The sequence below is a fragment of the Excalfactoria chinensis genome, chromosome 24 (genome assembly GCF_039878825.1).
Source record: "Excalfactoria chinensis isolate bCotChi1 chromosome 24, bCotChi1.hap2, whole genome shotgun sequence".
Classification (NCBI taxonomy): Eukaryota; Metazoa; Chordata; class Aves; order Galliformes; family Phasianidae; genus Excalfactoria; species Excalfactoria chinensis.
The window spans coordinates 169,776-187,487 of NC_092848.1; the positions used below are offsets into that span (position 1 = coordinate 169,776).

The window sequence follows — 17,712 nt, forward strand, 5'->3', positions numbered from 1 at the left end:
AGGCAGGAGAGGAGCCGAGGCGTGGGGAGAGCAAAGAGCAAAGAGCAAAGCTTTACTGCGCGGCAACCGGGGAAGGTGAACCCTCGGCGGATCCCCCCGCCCGGCGCAGCCCCGGCGGCGCGTGCAGCGTTACTCCGCGCCGGGACCGTACGGCAGCGCTACGGCTGCGCCTTGCCGTCCTTGCTGCGCCAGATGACCAGGGTGACGAGGAAGGGGATGAGGCAGATGGGGGCGATGATCATGGCCAGCAGCACGTCCTCGGGGGGGTCGAAGTAGGCCTGGCTGCCGGCCGAGCAGTTCTGGAAGTAGCGGTGGTGGCTCTGGAAGATGTAGCTCTCAGCCAAGGCGTTGGGGTAGCTGTATTTCAGGCTGTCGGCCCAATCCTCCAGGCACTGCTGCAGGGAGCTGTACGGCCTGCAGAGAAAGCGCGGGGCATTGGGCTGCCCTCCACCCCCCACTCGGTGCCCCCCCCCCCCCCCCCCCACTACCTGCTGATGACCCTCCACTCGCACAGCTGTGCGCCGCTCACGTTCTGCATCACCTGCACGAAGGACTCCCAGCAGCGCTGCGTCAAGTTGGTGTAGATCTCCTCTGTGGGGGGGGGCGCTGAGCGCAGCCGCAGGGCGGCCTGGGGGGGTTGGGGACGAGGAAAGGGGACGACACTCACCCACCAGCTCATCCGTAATGTTGTACACGGGCAGCGATGGGGTTGTTCCCGCCTCCTGCACGAAGCCCTCAGCCGTGGCACCCGCTTGGCAAAACCGGTGGACCAGCAGCACTGCGAGGGGGGGGGCACGTTCAGCACTGAGGAGGGGGAGCTGCGGGTCTGCAGCAGTGATGGGAATGAGGAGGCCCGGGGAGGCGGCAGGGCGATGGGAAGGAGGGTGACGGGGTGACTGGGGGCCAGCAGCAGCAGTGGGGCCGTGCTGTGCTCAGCGCCCGGCACTGGGGCAGGGAGCACCTATTTCCAATCGGGAAGAGGAAGTGCTGACCGCAGCGCAGCCATGAGGCAGAGCCTGCTGTCAGCCCCGTCTGCGGAACCCGCTGCTGGACTGGGGCACGGCCCCTCAGGCCCCACCAGACCCCGGAATCAGGATCACTCCTGTTTTCCACCCTCGGTGTGGGCACGGCACGCCACCCTGGTGCTACTCTGCTGTGGCCTGTGCTGGCTGTCAGCGTGCTGTGGGGATGGCTGTGCGCTGGCACAGTTGTGGCAGCAAGGGCAGCCCACGTGCCCCCAGTGCCCAGTCCCCCGGCACGCTCCCTTCCCAGGGCACGGCTGCCATCGAGACCGGGTCCCTGCAGCCGCTCCATCGCTGCCCACCGAGGGGAAGGGGCCGCCCACAGCGCCCAGTGGTGCTGGGGCTGCCTCAGCACCGCGTCCCGCTCACCGCTGCCCGGCACGAGTCCTGCAGCGAGCCGGGCGCAGCCGTGTGCTGTGGGGCCGTGCACTTACCGCAGAGCAGCAGGAGCCCTCGGGAGAGGCAGCCAGAGCCCATCTGCGCACACGGTGCCATCCTGCTGGAGCCTGCGGGCTAGCGACCGGGACAAGGATTTCAATGGAAATAACAGGAAGCAACTCCTTTCCTCTGACAGGGGCTGTTTGAACTACAGGAGACGTGTGAAAAATGAGATTACTTAGTGCTGCTCTGAGGCAGCCCTCCCCACAGGACCCCACCGCTGCGCGGCAAGTGCTGGACCCCCGGGCATCGCCCCACACCTCACCCTGGGCAGCAGAGGGGCTCCCGCAGCACAGCCGCTTCACAAGGCCGCTGTTTGTTTACTTGTGTATTTCTCTTTAATCCTGTCTGGGCTGGGTTGTGAAATCCCTCGTCTCCTGCGTGGAGGGCAGGCAGCCCGGCAGCGGGGGGAGTGGACGGTGGAGCAGGACGTCCCCGGAGGGCTGCTGCCTCTGCTGCTGGAGGCTCGGCGGCGTTACGGCCCCAGCCCCGTGTAGTGGCGCTGCCTGGCACCTGCCCCAGGGGCACGGGTGGGGTTGGAAGGGACGGCAGTGGAACCACGGCGTGTGCGAGCCCCCAGCAGGCAGGAGGTGGGGACGGGGCAAGGGGTTGTGGCTGCAGAGCTCCTCTTCGCCCCGTGCCACCTCGGCTCCCGCCTCAGGGCAGCACGGCGCTGGCTCTGCAGGGTCCCCACCCGGGGATGGAGCTTAGGCCACGCGAGCTCATCTCACTGCTTGCCAAGGGCTGAGCTCCAGCCCAAAGCTTTCCCTTTAAAATCCACTCATGGGACTCACAGAGCACAAATCACACAGCAGAGAATTGCAGTTCATGGGGACCCTCCCTGCTTTGGAAGGATTCTATTGCTGTGCTGCACATTCCTGCTGCAACATACTGCACATGCTACGTGCGGGCTGCATGGCAGGCGCCACACTCCTGGCACTTGGGAGCCCTCCAGCAGTGATGGGAGCCCACCAGGCTGTGGCTCAGGGTCACAGCCCCATTCTGCACTTTGCTGTCACACCCCTGGAGCTGCAGCCGGCGGCAGGAGCCTCTGCCAGGGTGACACCCGGTGATCTCAGCCGGCCACTCCTCGCACAGCTGGGGCAGTCTACCAGCACCCACTGCTCCCCAGCCCCATTTCACAAGCTCCCCCCCAGCCCTTGGCTGCAGTGCTGTGAAGGGGACTCGACTCAGCAGTGGGGGACACATTTCCCCACGTTCTGGACTGGGCTGCAGCCGTCCCAGTCCCTGCTGCCAGCCTTGCCCCATGGCACACGGCCCAAGGCAGCCTGGACCCCTGCCTACTCTGCTTTGACTCACTCTGCAGCTGCCCACGTTGCGCCCTGGGGTTTGCCATCATCCCAGTGTGGGCAGTGGGGCTGCAGGGGTTGTGCTGCCACCCGAGGGGGTCCAACCAAGTCTCTAGGTTCTGCTGGTGGTGAGAGCAGGAGCTGTCAGCAGAGCTGCAGCCGTGTTCCGAGGAGCATCTTCCCACCGGCTGCAGCTGGGCTGGGTGCTATCACCGTTACCTGAGCTCATCTCGGCACTTTCCACTCGCTCTCAAACCAACGACAGGGAAGGCTGAAGGGCCGCCGAGTTCCCCGCTTTAGCCTGACTCAGCAGGAGAGGCTCAAAGGCATCAGACACAGCCAGGATCGGGGCTCAGCCGCGGGATTCGAGCAGCCAACAGCCCCACTCACTTCCTGGCGAGGACCCACGCGTTCCCCCGCGCTCCCTTCCGCAGCGCTGCCGGCCGGGCGGAGGGGAAGGAAGGGGCCGGGCTGGGAGCGCAGCTGGGGAAGGGAGCGCCGGCCGCAGCCCCGAGCCAAGCGGAGCAGCCCGCGGTCCGCCCCGACCCGCCGCTTCCCGTCTGGCGCCGCCCTTCCCCGGCAGCCGCCCGCGGTCCCGCTCGGAGCTACGGCCGCCCTCCTGCTGCCCGGCGCGGCCCCGTTCCCACGCGCAGACGGCGGCCGGGCGGCTCTCAGCCCCGGGCGGCTCTCCACGGTCCCGGGGTCCGCCGCCCGCTGCAGGCGGGGTCGTATGTCTGCTCTGTGCCCCGACTGCCCCGCGGCGGCGCCCGCCCCTTGTCCACAACCCGGGGTGCAGCACGTCCCGCCCGCTGCCGTCAGAGCAGCCATGGGGAGCCGCGCCCCGACCCGCTGCTGCCGCGGGGAAACGATGCGGGCAACAACGACCCCGCGCCCCCCCCCACCCCAAACACGGCGCCCGGCGGCACCACGCGGCGGGGCGGGGCCTTCGGGGCGGGGCCTTCGGGGCGCTCGAGGGGCGGGGCAACGCCGAGGGGCGGGGCTACAGCGGCGCGTGCGCAGTGCGCGGGGAGCGCGGCCTCCCCCGGCGCGATGGCCGAGGAGTGAGTGCGGGGCGGGGCGGGGCCTGGGGTCCGGCGGGGGGCGGGGGGCGGCCCGGCCCGGCGGGAGGGGCCCGGGAGGGAGCGCGGGGTCGGCGGTGGCGGTGGCGGTGGGTGGTCGTAGCGTCCCTCGTGGGGGCTGACGGGTACTCGGAGAGGGCAAATCCAAGTCCCCTGGGGGCTGCGTGGGGGCCCCGCGGGACCGTGGGCGGTTCTGTGGGGCAGCTGGGGTGCGTGGGGCGCTACGGGGCAGGATGTGCCCGGGGCTGGGTTGAGGCCTGGGAGCAGTGACCGTGCGGGGCAGCGGGCCGAGGCCTGCCCGGAGTCCCGCCGTGTCACCATCAGCCAGCGCCGCCGTCCGGCCTCCCGCAGCCGGGGGTCCCCCGTGTCCCCTCCTGGCTGGCGCGGGCTGTGTGCCGATGGGGGCACTCGGGCGGGCGGGCGGCCCAGGGAACAGCCGTGGGTGGATGGAGCGGCCGGCTGGGTACGTCTGCAGCCCGGGCCGGGGCTCAGAGGGAAGGACCCTGCCTGCTGGGGCTGTAGGAGTCTTCGCCTCGTGGAATGCGGAGCTCGGCCGGGCGTAGCTGCAGTCCTTGCAGCAGCTGGGTTCCACTCAGACTTCTTGATGAGAGCTGAAGCATCCCTTGGGCTCACAGTGCGATGCCCAAACCCCCAGCTCCAGTTCTGCTCCATCAGGCAGCACTGTGTGTTCCCAGCCAGGAGCTGTCCTGTTCTGACAGCCTGCACAATAAACAGCGTCCTTCCCAGCCTCCTGGCAATGATATTCTGAGCTGGATGTAACAGCACTGCTGATGTCGTGTTGTCCTCCCGGCACCCTGTGCAAACAGGAAGGGGAATGCTAGAAACAAACTGACCACAGGAAGATTACAAACAGGAAAGAGCTACTTGGACAGTGACAAGACAAGGGAGGGGGGTGTCTGTAAGCTACAGAGTGCAGGTTTAAGTCAGATATGAGGAAGCAATTCACTACTCAGAGGTGGGGAGGTCCTGGCACTACTGCCCAGAGCTGTAGGTGCCCAAGACCAGGCTGGGTGGAGCCCTTGAGCAGCCTGAACTGGTGGGGGCACCCAGCTCATGGCTGAGGATGAGGCTGGAGGAGCTTTAAGGTCCCATCTAACTCATCATTCTGTGAGTCTGTGATTCATAGTGGTTCAGGTTGTACAGAAGCAGGTGAGTTCCTGTAAGCACACGTAGTGCCATGCTGCTGCTTACATCCAAACGCTCCCCAAGCTTTTTAGTGCCATTTGTGCTGTAATTACTGCAAAAGTGGGATTGCTGCAGATTTAGGTGATTTGATGTTTATTCTTACTGTATTTTCATAGAAAAATGGAAATCGCCACTCCTCCAACATCAAAGTGCATTATATATTGGAAAAGAAAAGTCAAGTCTGAATATATGCGTCTTCGGCAGCTCAAGAGATTTCAGGCAAACATGGGGGCAAAGGTAAAGACATTGTGGCTCTGGTTGGGATGATTTCTGCTATAGACTTCAGTTTGCAGTATTGGAGCTTTTATCAGATGAGTGATTCATGATGAGAACCGTGAAGTTCTATTTCAGTTGCAGCTTCTTTCTCTCATTTCAGGCTCTATTTGTGGCCAACTTTGCAAAGGTTCATGAAAAGACTCAAATTCTTAATGAAGACTGGAAGAAGCTTCGAGTTCAACCAGTGCAGTTGATGAAGCCAGTCAGCGGACACCCCTTCCTAAAGCAGGTAGGGATAGCTGTGCTTGTATCAGTCTGTGCCCAGCACTCTTTCACGGTGCAGGGTAAAAAAGGCTTTTACTGTCAAACACTGTGAGTGAACACAGCCTTTGCTGTGTTTGCCCTGAAGTGCTATTTCTTTCTGTGATGGTGACAGTCTCCCAGAGGCTGCTTCCTCACTGCCCTTCTCCTCACTTCTTCCCCAGTGTACAGTTGAGAGCATTTTTCCAGGATTTCCAAGCCAGACACTGTACATGAGGACGCTGAACACGGTGGCGCTGGTGCCCATCATGTACTCCTGGTCCCCCCTTCAGCAGAACTTCATGGTAGGTGGGAGTGCTCTCTGGTGCAAGGTCTTTGTGAGATTACTGTGTAACCGTTACGTGGTTCTGGAGTGGTTAAACCAACTTGTTCCGAGCAATGTCTGCTCAGGAAGACATGGTAGAAAGTTGTGTTGCTGCTTTCCCTCCAAGCTGTCTTACTCAGCAGGTAGTTCTTTTCCACCCATCTCCTTGATAGGGCAGCCATTATAATAACACAAGATGCTAACAGTGTTTTAGTTTACTGAAAGGGGATTGGTTAGTTTTTTATTTAAAACAAACAAAAACAACAACGCATTTTCTTTTAAATAAAGAGTTGTGGTTTTTAGGCATGTCCTTTCCTTTGTGATTGGATAACCCTGCTGATCTGTTTGCAGGGATCCTACTGAGGGTTAATTCCTCTATTACAGTAGTTAAGAGAATGATTTAAATGCAGATTTTGCTATGGCTTAGTTTAGAGTATCTGCTAAACAGCCTGTGACTAGCCTGCCTTTGCTCGGTATGGGGGTGAATGTATCCCTGCAGCCTGTCCAAGCTTTCTAAAGCCAGATGTAGCAGACTGGTGGAGCCGTGTGGCGCTAGCAATTGTAATGCAAAAAGAGTCCCTTGGTGGTGCCACTACAATGAAAGTCAAATGTCCTTGCTCCCTGCAGTTACTGCTAAAACACTCCTCAGCATCAGATGTATTCCTTCTAGAATGAATTGTCATTTTGCCTCCTTCACTGTTCCAGTTTTACTCCCTTAATCACCACAACTTTGACATTTTTGGCTCTTCATTGTTCTTGGCAGCATGAGTGTTTCTGTAACCTTTGGATACTGTTCTTTTTAAAATCAAATGCATTTTTTGAGGTTAGAGTTATTCTGATAGAATGGGATAACGATGAAATGGCAGTGGTGAGACACACGAAATTTGAGCTGGGGAGGCTGAACATTTGTTTCATGTAGTGTTTTCTGCATGCAGTGGACAGGAGCAGCCTTAGAGACACAGCTTGGCTGGGAATTAGAAGGCGCTAGTTTACTAAATTGTATCTAAATTGCTTTTCAGGTGGAGGATGAAACTGTTCTATGCAACATCCCTTACATGGGAGATGAGGTGAAGGAAGAGGATGAAACCTTCATTGAAGAGCTTATTAATAACTATGATGGGAAAGTTCATGGAGAGGAAGGTAATTTGGGAGCAGGAACACTTAGCAGTTCAGTTTCTCACAAGTAAGACATCAAAGTAGTTAAGAAATCAGAAGGTGGTAGCAGTAACCATCTTTTATCTGAGAGCACTTAGAGCACAAAAGCAGAAATGCGTGCCTGCTGTTCTGGTTTGTAAGGATGCAGTCTTGCCCTTTGATTCCCCACTCTGTTCTAGGCTCAGGATTAGGAGGAGTTCAGCACCATCATTTCACTTGTGACCCTAACCATGACTTGAAGCTTTTCGGAGACAAAAAGCCTGCATGCTTTCCTAGCTCATCATAAAACTGCATAGAGGGTGGAGTGAGGCAAAAAATTCTGTTATATGGGCTATCTTCAGGTCGCCAAAAGTGTTACAGCACTCTTAGGGCTCTAAAGCATTAAAACTCTACCTGTCCCTACAAAATCACCAGGAAAGTTTTTGTTTATAACTGTGTTGTGTGGCTGAGGAACATTGATGGCCCTCCTACAGACTGACTGACATCACTGTATTTCAGAAATGATTTCAGGGTCAGTCCTCATCAGTGATGCTGTCTTCCTGGAGCTTGTGAATGCCCTGAACCAGTACTCGGATGAGGAAGAGGAAGGACACAATGATTCTGAAGTCAAACAGGAGGATGGGAAAGAGGAACTGCCAGTCACAAGAAAAAGAAAACGAATTGCAGTGGAAGGTGGGTTTGGCTGCAGAAATTTGTGTTGGTCATGTTTCCATCCTACTTTGCCTGAGGGAATACCAGAACTTTTTGCAGATGTAGAAAAGTAATGTATGTAAATCCTGTCCAGGTAAAAATAAATGGTGATATTCCTTAAGAAATAAATACATTATCTACTCTGAAAGCAGTGGAGTACCATGTGGAAGTGCTTTAGACTACTTGCAAGACAATAGGTTATGTGTGATCACATTTCTGTCTCTTAACCTGCAACTCAGAGCACCTGGAATCGCTCTCTCAGGACAAAGGGAAGCTCCATTCATGTGCGGGGTAACTGAGGAGTCATCTCTTTTTTTCCGTAGGTAACAAGAAGTGTTCCAAGAAACGGTTTCCAAATGACATGATATTCACTGCCATTTCTTCTATGTTTCCTGAATATGGCTTCCCAGATGACATGAAAGAGAGGTAGAAGATCTCTCCTTAAGTTGTTTGTTGCTTTTGATAGGGGCATTTAAAACTTGCATTTCAGAAAACAGCGCTGTGCACACAGAGCTCACTTGGCTTCAGACACTCTGGGAAGGTCAAATTTTGAGTATTACAAACTTTGTTTTAGCTTAAAGATATCCAAACCAGAGTCATAAGATCTGTAGTCACGTGAAGTCCTGTTAAATGTCCCAAATTAGGGCAGCGTACACATCTGTGTGTGTTTGTTGAATAGGTACCGAGAGCTCACGGAGGTGTCGGATCCGAACGTGCTGCCCCCACAGTGCACTCCCAACATCGACGGGCCATGTGCAAAGTCAGTGCAGCGGGAGCAGTCCCTGCACTCCTTCCACACTCTCTTCTGCCGGCGCTGCTTCAAATACGACTGTTTTCTGCACCGTAAGTGCAGGCTCACTGGGTCCTTCCCTTTTCTCTGCATTATTGTCTGTTCTTTGTGCTCCTGTTGGCCTGGCCTTGGTGTCTGTGCTGCAGCTGTGAGAGGGTGGTGGCTCCCTGGAGAGTGCAGTGAAGCCTTTAGGAGCTGAGTGGTGCCCAGAAGCCTATTATAAAGATAGCTCTGCTAAATTCCTCAAATGGATGGCGAAGCAACCTGTATCATAGTCCCCTCTTTCTCACCATTGTTCAGCACACTGTGATGAATATCAGGACAGTTTGTGCCAGAAAGACTGCTGTGAATAGACTTTATTCTCGGTTTGAAGAAGCTCATCAGGGAAAGGCACGATTGTTACACTTCTAAAGTTGGGACGTGCCCATCTGCTGTGTTGCTTCACTGGAGCTTACAGCATCATCTTAGTCATGTTCCTGCTGTTTGTTCTGCCAAAGTCTTTTGGACGCTGGTTAGCTGTTGGACCTGCTGTTTCTGAGGTCTGAGGGCTCTCTTGGAAAGTCACAGGGCTCTCTCCACTGAGTTATTTATTACAAGATCTGTTATTAAGATCATGTGGTTGGTCTTGTTTCAGTCCAAAAGCAGATCTTTTTTTTTTTCCTGGTATTTTACTTCCCACGATTTCCCTCTTTGCTGCTAAGTGCCCATTACTGGTTGAAGGAGGGCTTGGCCAACATGTCATCCACCTTGTTCTCTGTTCCTAAGATCTCTGTAATCTTGGTGGCTGCATCCTGCTCCCACTTGCCTTCATTCTTGTGCTGTCCCTGTCTTTTGCTTTTGTGATGGAAGATTCTTATTAGAAGATTTGTGTTGCTAATAGTAAAAATAACTTATTTTTTCAGCTTTTCATGCTACTCCCAATGTGTACAAACGAAAGAACAGAGAGACCAAGATTGAGCCAGATCCTTGCGGAACGGACTGTTTCCTCTGGCTGGTATGTTTCTGCACTGTGACTTCTGAAACCACCCCAAGAAGTGGGCCTGGCCAGCCATGCTCTGTAGAATGGCTGTGGGTCATCTTCACTCTTTTGGAGATTTCTCAGATTCAGTTGTCACTGAATTTGGAGAAGCATGAATCCAGATATAGACCTTACTGGAAGCAAATTGATATGATGTTTGAATCAGCTAGCTATCAGTTTCCAGAAGGAGCTGCCAGGTTGAGGCGTAAGGCCAGGAGGATGTCATTGCCAGGGCTGGAGGCAGCTGGAGGAACAGGGTGAGGGAGCTCACTTGTGCAGGCAGTAATGCTGAAGAAAATGAAGCAGAAATCTGCTGTGTGACCAGCTACGAGGGCCTTGGCAGCCATGAAGGTGATCACAGATGGCAAATCTGCCTTCATGTGGTGGCAGCAGGACAGGGCTCCTCCCAAGGCCTTTCTGTGTGTCCTGGCTGCATGCCACCTACCTTGTGTTCTGCTCTACTTGCAGGAAGGAGCCAAGGAGTTTGCTGCTCTGCACAATCCCAGGTCCAAGTGCTCAGGCAGGCGCCGCCGGAGGCACCATGTGGTCAGTGCTTCCTGTTCGAATGCCCCAGCTTCTGCGGTTGCTGAGACAAGGGAGGGAGACAGCGACAGAGACACGGGCAATGAGTGGGCTTCTAGTTCCTCGGGTATGGCGTCATCCTTAGAGACACACTTCTCCCACCCAGTGATGACAAGCAGGCTCCACTGCACGTGGGGCTCTCTGTCCATATTCATGGGCTGTGGATTTATAAGTTAGTGACAGAATGTATTCAGCTGGCCTTTACCAAATGCAAGGGACATGCAGTGCCACTCTGCACTGTGCTTGGGTTATTATCCTTCTTGTCAGGCATAGCAAGTTCTTTGCTGGGGCCTTGATGACCCCGAGCACCTTGCTTGGCTTTGCACGAGGATAGTGTGGGCAGCAGGCACACTGCTGGGCAGTACCACTTCATGCACTTGGCTGTACTGTGGTGCTGAGAAACCACCTGTGAGCCATCAAGGCCGAGGACTTGTGTGCAGTCTTGCGAGGCAATGGCTGCTTCTTCAGTGCTGGGACAGGCACTGGGCTTCTGCCTCATGGGGCAGGGTGGGTTCAGGCCCTTGGAGCACTGCTGCCCTAGGAAGCATGGATGGCAGAGTTGCATTCTTGCTCCTCCTCGGTCCCTAACATCTGCCTTTCTCACCAGAGGCAAACTCTCGCTGTCAAACCCCTACCAAGCAAAAGCTGAGCCCGACCTCATCCCAGCTGTTTGCAGTGGAGGCACAGCAGGAGCCAGTTGAGTGGACAGGAGCTGAGGAGTCTCTCTTCCGTGTCTTCCATGGGACCTACTTCAACAACTTCTGCTCCATTGCCAGACTGCTGGGTACAAAGACATGCAAGCAGGTAGGGCCTGATGTTCTAGTCTGGGCTGTGTGCCCAAGGGAAGCAGGTATGGCAGCACCTAGCACAGGGGAGGGAAGCCTTTGCTGCTGCTCACTTAATTATTTTTTCTTCTCCGACTCAAACTATTTTGATGAAGGTGTTGCATCAACACTTTGGAAGTTCAGTGTTGTTATTTTACAGTACTGCTGCTATCCAGTGCTGCTAGGTTTCTTTAGAGTGTTTTATCCCAGGCCTGGGTATACTGGCAAGTGGATGATCATGTTTCCCAAGCAAGAAAAGCAAAGATGTCCATGACTTAATGAAACTGGGAGCAGAGCTGCACACTGTGCACACTTTGTGTGTGTGCTTATGCTTTCTTCATTTGTGCTTAAATAAAGGCAGCTTGAGTGCACTGAACTTTACTCTTTTGTTTCTGTTCTTGGTTGTTTTTGTTTGTTTGTTTGTTTGTTGTTTGTTTGTTTGTTTTGGTAGGTCTTTCAGTTTGCAGTGAAAGAGTCACTTATAACAAAACTGCCAACAAATGAATTGATGAATCCATCCCAGAAGAAGAAAAGGAAGCACAGGCAAGTGTTGGACAGCCTTGTTTTGTTCTTAAAATGCAACCAGATCCACTTCTTTTTGTGCCAAAGCATTCCTGGTAATTCGCATCTGGCTCCCATCTGTATACGCTTCTCGCAGTCACACAGGGCTGATTGTGCTGCTGGCTGAGAGCTGACCCCTGCTGTGTCACTGGTGCTGCCGTCCTGGTTGGGCAACTGTGGGGTTCTACGGCCTCAGGCTCAGCCCTGGAGCAGAGGGCAGCACAGTGGCTGTCTTGCACCAAGAGCTGCACTGCTGAAAGGCCATTTCGCTGTCCTAACAGCAGCCTCTGCCTGAGCTCCCTCCCTGGCTTATAACCTACATTTTGTGTGCTGATCCAGTGTGTGTACTGTTATTCTGGCTTTCACATTTGCCTTAAATAACTTCAGCTGTAGCTGAGTCGTTCTCATCTTTCACCTCTTTGTGTCTGGCTGATGGTTATTAATGCATGAAGCTGCCAGACAGCCTTGCTGGACTCACTTGTCCCCTGCTGCAGTGCTAACTGGCAGTGCTGAACACAGTTGTTCCTGATGGAGGTTTGTGACTCTCCCACCCCTGATACTTCTCTGCTTCTCTTCCAGGCTGTGGGCTGCCCACTGCCGGAAGATTCAGCTGAAGAAAGGTACTGTTTGCTATGGCTGTGCTTAGGCACTGTTTATGTGGTGGGGGCTGGCTCTCCAGACCTGGCTTCCACAGCAGGACACTGTGTCCCGCTCTCCATAACAGCAGTTGCAGTGATGTGGGGGTGAGCTGCCCCCGCTGCAGAACCTTCTTGGGGGCCACCCTGGCTCTGCTGCATGCATTGCTGCCATGCAAGTGTTTTCTGCCAGGTTCTGTGTGCAGTGCAGTCCTTCTCTAGTCAGGAGGGATGAGGCTTGGCATGCAGTCTGTGTGAAGTGGACTGTGCAGGGGTGTGTGTGTGTGTGTCATACATTTGTAATTGGAGCAGTGTGTGGATGGATTTAGCTGAGCTGAGTACTGCTGCGCTCCCTGCCCTCTGCAGGCAAATCAGGAACCTGCATGTGCTCTGCTCCAGAGCCCTGGGAATGCTGCTTTCTTTGAAGTGTTTCTGCAAAGTACAGCTTCTAATCCTGGCTTTTCTCCTATTGTTCTAGATAATTCACCTACCCAGGTGTACAACTACCAGCCCTGTGACCATCCTGAGCATCCCTGTGACAACTCCTGCCCTTGCATTATGACCCAAAATTTCTGTGAGAAGTTCTGCCAGTGCAACCCTGACTGTAAGGAAAACCCTAGCACTGTCATGTATGGAAGCAGCTGCTCTGCTGACACAGACCAGAGGATGGGTGCAGACCTGGGGCTTAATGAAGGCTTGTTTTATTTCTGCCTTCACTTTTTGGTCCACCTGCAGCAGTTCAATTACCAGTCAGATAAAGTCCAAGGGAAGGCTGTGGTCTATGATGTCCTGTAACTCCCAGCAGCTGGTGATGTGTGCCCTTGTTAGAGAACACTTGCCTGCATGTCTGTATCAGAATCAGTAAGCCCTGGGTGATGCTGCTGATTGCATGAAAGGAGGATGTATGGTCAGCTGAGTTGCTGCTCTGCCACACTTGTTTTTCCCCTTCTGTCCTTTCATTCTCAGCTCTGTGATGGAGATAACAGCACTTGCCTACGTTACTGGGCCTTCTGAAGGTGAATTTGTTTAGGGTTATGACACAGCTTGGGGCTGAAAGCGTTAGAGGGCAATGGGGAGACAACTCAGGCTCCAGGCTTCTCTGTGCAGGCCTGTTTGTGTTATTAGAGCTGTTTATTTCCAAACTGCACGTAGTTAGTCCCAAGATGCAGATCAGCATCTCTTGCTATGGAGCTGCGAAGGACTTTGTGCACAGGCTTGTGCTCTGCTTGGTATGAATAGCAGAGCATATTTTATGAAAAATCTTGTCATGCAGAAATATGGGTTGTATTTCTGCAGGTCAGAATCGCTTCCCAGGCTGCCGCTGTAAGACCCAGTGCAACACCAAGCAGTGCCCGTGCTACTTGGCCGTGCGGGAATGCGATCCAGACCTCTGCCTGACCTGCGGGGCATCAGAGCACTGGGACTGCAAGGTTGTCTCCTGCAAGAACTGCAGCATCCAGCGCGGCCTCAAAAAGGTATTGATAGGAGCATGGCTCTGGCAAAGGCCTGGCTCAGGGCAGAGTTGGTAAACAGATTTCCTACTACACAGGAGAGGCTGTGAGCCACTTAAAGCTGTCGGAGTGAGAAAAATCAAAAAGGAAGCAGCTATGCCCCAGGCTTCTATAGCTTTTAATCTAGAGTATGGATTACTGATGTGAAAATCAGGAGTTGGGAGATAAATGAGCATGCGTGAAAACAAGGGAGTACAAAAAGTAACTCCATAGAAAAGTCAAATTTTGCTGGTCTGAACAAGATACTGCAAGTAAAAGAGGCAGAAATTCAGTGGGTGTTAAGTACTGTGCAGCTGCAGCTTATTGATGCTGTGACATGTAACTGTCACATTACAGTGGGGCACTGGATAGATATTGACTTCTTGTTTGCTTCTCTGCATTATTTGTCCCCATGGTATTGAGCACTGCAGCCTGCACAGCATGGCTGCTTGTTTACTCCTGCCCTAAACCATACACATACACCTGGGCTGTGATCCCTGCACTGCTTGCCGGCTGGGTGTCAGTGGGTCTGCCATCTGAAGCTGTTCTCTTTTTCCCTTGGCTCAAGCATTTGTTGCTGGCGCCATCAGATGTTGCCGGCTGGGGAACTTTCATCAAAGAATCTGTGCAGAAGAATGAATTCATCTCTGAATACTGTGGTGAGGTCAGTGCTTGTGCCCTTGCTGGGCGTGCTGTGCTGTGTGCTTGGGAGGACGCACTCTGTGGAAGTGCTCTGTTCAGCAGCTGATCCAGCAGGGGCTGTGTGCCTTCTCTAGTTCAGTCATGGCCATGCGCTCACTCTGACCCAGTTTAGAGGTTGAATCTTGTACCATTTTGGGACGCATCTTAGTGTCTCTAGGCTCCCCACAAGGTGGTGTGTGCTGATCCCTTGAAGCCCAGCTATTGCTTCTACTTCTCCTGAGCCCTGGTGAGCTCCCACCCCTTGGCTGAGGGGCAGGAGGTGTTTTCTGGACATACAAGAGTGCTGTTTCTGACATGATCCTTACCATGCCTGCAGGCATTGAGGCTCTCTCAAGGCATTCTCTTTCTTCAGCTTATTTCACAGGATGAGGCTGACCGGCGAGGAAAGGTCTATGACAAGTACATGTCAAGTTTCCTCTTCAACCTCAACAATGGTAACTTGTGGGGGGCGTTCATGGGGTGGTGGAGGCTTGGGCTTCCTGGCAGGGGCTGTCAGGGGTTAGTCTCCGTTCCTGCATCGCGTGAGCAGCAGCCTTGTGTTTACAGGACACTGCAGAGTTTTCTTCTTTCTTTGTTTCAATAGATTTTGTTGTTGATGCCACTCGCAAAGGAAATAAAATCCGCTTTGCCAACCACTCCGTGAACCCCAATTGCTATGCCAAAGGTGAGCTATCCTAACACAGGCCATTCAAGGTGGAAGAAGAATCTCTGGTCCTACTCAGCTCTGGGAACACAGGAAGTTCGATGGGGTCCCAAGTGACACTGAGTCCATCACAGCTGCAGGAACATCAGAGACATAGGCAAACTCTCCTCGTGGCTGCAAATCGCATTACTACTGCTGGGGGCTCTGCTCAGCTCCGCTGTGGCTCTGTCCTTGCAGGGAGATCACTGCTAGAGAGCAGGCTAGGATGTTACTCCATCCTGCTGAGCAGCAATTCTGGAGCCTTGGCTCTGCAGCTGGCAGCGGTCAGGCTGGGCTGTTGGTGCTTTGTGGCCTTTGGACCTGGACTACAGTTGCACATCTCTGATATTGTCTCTCTGGTTGCAGTTGTGATGGTGAATGGAGACCACCGGATAGGAATCTTTGCCAAGAGGGCCATCCAGGCGGGAGAGGAGCTCTTCTTTGATTACCGGTAACAGGGAGAGGCTGCCTGGGGACTGTGGGGCAGGGCTGACCTCACTTTCTGTGTGCACGTTTGCAAGGAGCACAAAGGTTGTTACAGCAGCTGTGGCTTTCCTGTTTTATAGGTACAGCCAGGCAGATGCCCTGAAGTATGTTGGCATAGAGAGGGAGACCGATATCATCTAAGCTGTGTGCCAGGCGGTCCCCACACATTTTGCTGCTGCACCTTGTAAGCAACGCCATGTTTGCTTCACGCTGACATGACTGCTGCCCGTGTTCCCCTTGTTGTGTGTGTCACAAGTGCTACTTTCCACCCAGACACCTGGAGAGAGACTCAGGGCAGGAGCATGAGTGGCTGCCACCAGGACGGCAGCTCTGCCCAGCCCCAGGATGGGGCAGTTCCAGCACCTTGCACTGCTGGTAATCTGGGCTGGAGGGACCAAGCAGCTGGGGCTTGAAGAAGAGCTGTGTTGCAGGAGGGACAGTCACCAGTTCTCAATCTCTTTCCATTTTCTGTCAACTGCTAGAAGAACAAGAGTGAGTGAAGCGCACTGAGACCTGGAGGGCACAGCTGAAGGGCGACAGGGCTGGCATTCACCTCCAGCCCCTGTCTGGGACAAGCTCTGGTCTCTGGTGCTACCTTTTGCTGCCTGTTTTGTTGCATTGGCTAGGGCAGTGACAGCATTGGAAGCCATAGAGATGTGGCCACACTCCTGCACGTCCCTAGGCTCCACAGCCACTATCACTGAGGCTGTTTTCCCTCTGCCTCAGCTGGCTGGAGGACAGAGACCACCAGCACGTGGCTCTTTGGGACAGGAAGAGCAGCGCTATGCAAAAGTCTCTTTGGGCAGGGAAGCCTCTGAGCTGGTTAGAGATGGTGTTACAGGAGTGCTGCTACAAGCACAAGAGGAGCCCACAGGAATCATGAACCCAGGAGGTGAGGAAGCCTGCAGCCTGCAGCATGCTCTCATGGCAGGTTGTGATTTCTTGCCTATCTGCAGCTGCTCTTCTGCCTGGGTCTTCTGGGGCTGAGGCAGCTCTGAGGATGTGTGAGGAGCCCCCTCTTGCTTGGCTGCGGCTGCATCCTGCGTGGGAGCCAAGTTTTTGCACCAGGAAGTCAGTGCTCCAGGCAGGCGCTTCCTGGCCGCACGGTACCAAAGCTGGTTTCTCCAGCCTCTGTAGGGATGGTCCCTATCAGAGACATGGGCTTTTTGGGACGTTCAGGCCCCTCAGGAGCCAGCAGAGCGGACCCTCTCAGGTTAAGAACCTTTTGCGTTGCACAGAATTGCTTGAGTGTTGCAGTGGTGAGGCCTGAGCAGAGCACAGCACTCGTACCTGCTCTGTGTGTTGACAAAGGGGAAGCTCTGGATGTTTCTGGCAATCTGGTGCTGGCCTTGGCTCTGGGGACAAGGGGGGAAATGTTCCTTGACAAAGTGAGGTTTGGCATTAGCACCCCATGCAAAAAGAGAAAGAAAAAAGCACTTTAAATTGAGCCTTCTGAGTCAGGCAGCTGGGCCCCATGCACTGCCCAGGGTGCTCTCAGGTTGAGGGACCACAGACCTCCCACACCACTGCTGTCCTTCAGCAGCGCCTTTGCAGGGACATTTCTTCAGGCCTGGGACTGGGCAGCTCGGAATGGGCGGCTGCCTGGCTGGAGGGGTGGCTGGAAGGGTGGCCGGCCTTCCCTGAGCAGGGGCTGGGCCCGAAGGATGGGGCTGTCCTGTAGGAGACACACATGCCACCAGCTGGCCTGGTACCAGGTGCTGGACACTGCTGGGATCGTGTGCCAGCCTGGAGCAGAGCTGCAGGACGGCGCTTGCCCAGGGTTGGACCATTGCGCTGCTGCTCTGGGAAGCGCCAGGCTCCCACCCAGGGCACGGCCCCATCCCAGGAGCACATCCCAGTGCAGAGAGCGCCCTGGGTCTGCGCCTGGACCTGAGCCCTCCCCAGCACAGGTGTGGTCCTGCCCTGCCTGCTCTCAGTCCTGTCCTGGGGGTTTGGGTCTGTGTGGAGCAGCACTTGTACCCCAGTCCCACTCCTTCGCCCTCTGCCCCTCTCCTCTTTCCGTCCCCCAGTTCATCCCAGCCCCGCTGTCCGCTCAGTGTCCTCTGCCACCTCGGCCGTATCTGCACTATGCCAGGCTTGTGTCTGTGGTTTGTTGACAGTGAATTATAATGCACTTTAAAACTTACGTGGCTTCTAGCCTTTGTCATAATAAAGCGATAACAAACATCGCCTGGGGCCTC

The 17,712-nt window shown here is 54.7% G+C and overlaps 2 protein-coding genes across 6 annotated transcripts; one reads left to right on the plus strand and one right to left on the minus strand.

Moving 5' to 3' along the window:
* Positions 1–19: 19 nt before the first annotated feature.
* RAMP2 (receptor activity modifying protein 2) lies at positions 20–1,847 on the minus strand. Its single transcript, XM_072356492.1, has 5 exons — positions 1,726–1,847; positions 1,457–1,608; positions 668–778; positions 489–591; positions 20–414 (listed from the first exon to the last, which is right to left on the minus strand). Exons 2-5 carry the CDS (start codon positions 1,515–1,517, stop codon positions 159–161), a joined length of 531 nt encoding a protein of 176 aa, XP_072212593.1. The 5' UTR covers positions 1,518–1,608; positions 1,726–1,847; the 3' UTR covers positions 20–158.
* On the plus strand, positions 57–17,701 carry EZH1 (enhancer of zeste 1 polycomb repressive complex 2 subunit). 5 transcript variants are annotated; one of them, XM_072356491.1, is made up of 20 exons: positions 57–75; positions 5,172–5,292; positions 5,432–5,560; positions 5,757–5,876; positions 6,916–7,036; positions 7,550–7,723; positions 8,065–8,167; positions 8,421–8,584; positions 9,434–9,525; positions 10,018–10,198; positions 10,739–10,935; positions 11,407–11,498; positions 12,096–12,136; positions 12,630–12,755; positions 13,448–13,626; positions 14,210–14,305; positions 14,696–14,777; positions 14,927–15,007; positions 15,392–15,476; positions 15,592–17,701. In XM_072356491.1, the coding sequence occupies exons 2-20, from the start codon at positions 5,176–5,178 to the stop codon at positions 15,650–15,652; spliced, it is 2,241 nt and encodes a 746-aa protein (XP_072212592.1). In that variant the 5' UTR covers positions 57–75; positions 5,172–5,175; the 3' UTR covers positions 15,653–17,701. The 5 variants fall into 5 exon arrangements, with proteins under 5 accessions (XP_072212592.1, XP_072212589.1, XP_072212590.1 ...); XM_072356488.1 differs by lacking the exon at positions 57–75 and adding an exon at positions 3,760–3,831; XM_072356489.1 differs by lacking the exon at positions 57–75 and adding an exon at positions 3,956–3,974.
* The last annotated feature ends 11 nt before the right edge of the window (positions 17,702–17,712 follow it).

Excerpts from the sequence above, each read along its gene's own strand:
- RAMP2 (XM_072356492.1), bottom strand. The coding sequence starts at position 1,517 with ATGGCACCGTGTGCGCAGATGGGCTCTGGCTGCCTCTCCCGAGGGCTC. Across the intron at positions 779-1,456 it reads AGGGCTCCTGCTGCTCTGCG|TGCTGCTGGTCCACCGGTTT; the intron begins GTAAGTGCACGG and ends CCCCCCTCGCAG. Across the intron at positions 592-667 it reads CATTACGGATGAGCTGGTGG|AGGAGATCTACACCAACTTG; the intron begins GTGAGTGTCGTC and ends CCCCCCCCACAG.
- EZH1 (XM_072356487.1), top strand. The coding sequence starts at position 4,248 with ATGGGGGCACTCGGGCGGGCGGGCGGCCCAGGGAACAGCCGTGGGTGG. Across the intron at positions 5,877-6,915 it reads CCCTTCAGCAGAACTTCATG|GTGGAGGATGAAACTGTTCT; the intron begins GTAGGTGGGAGT and ends ATTGCTTTTCAG. Across the intron at positions 8,585-9,433 it reads ATACGACTGTTTTCTGCACC|CTTTTCATGCTACTCCCAAT; the intron begins GTAAGTGCAGGC and ends TTATTTTTTCAG.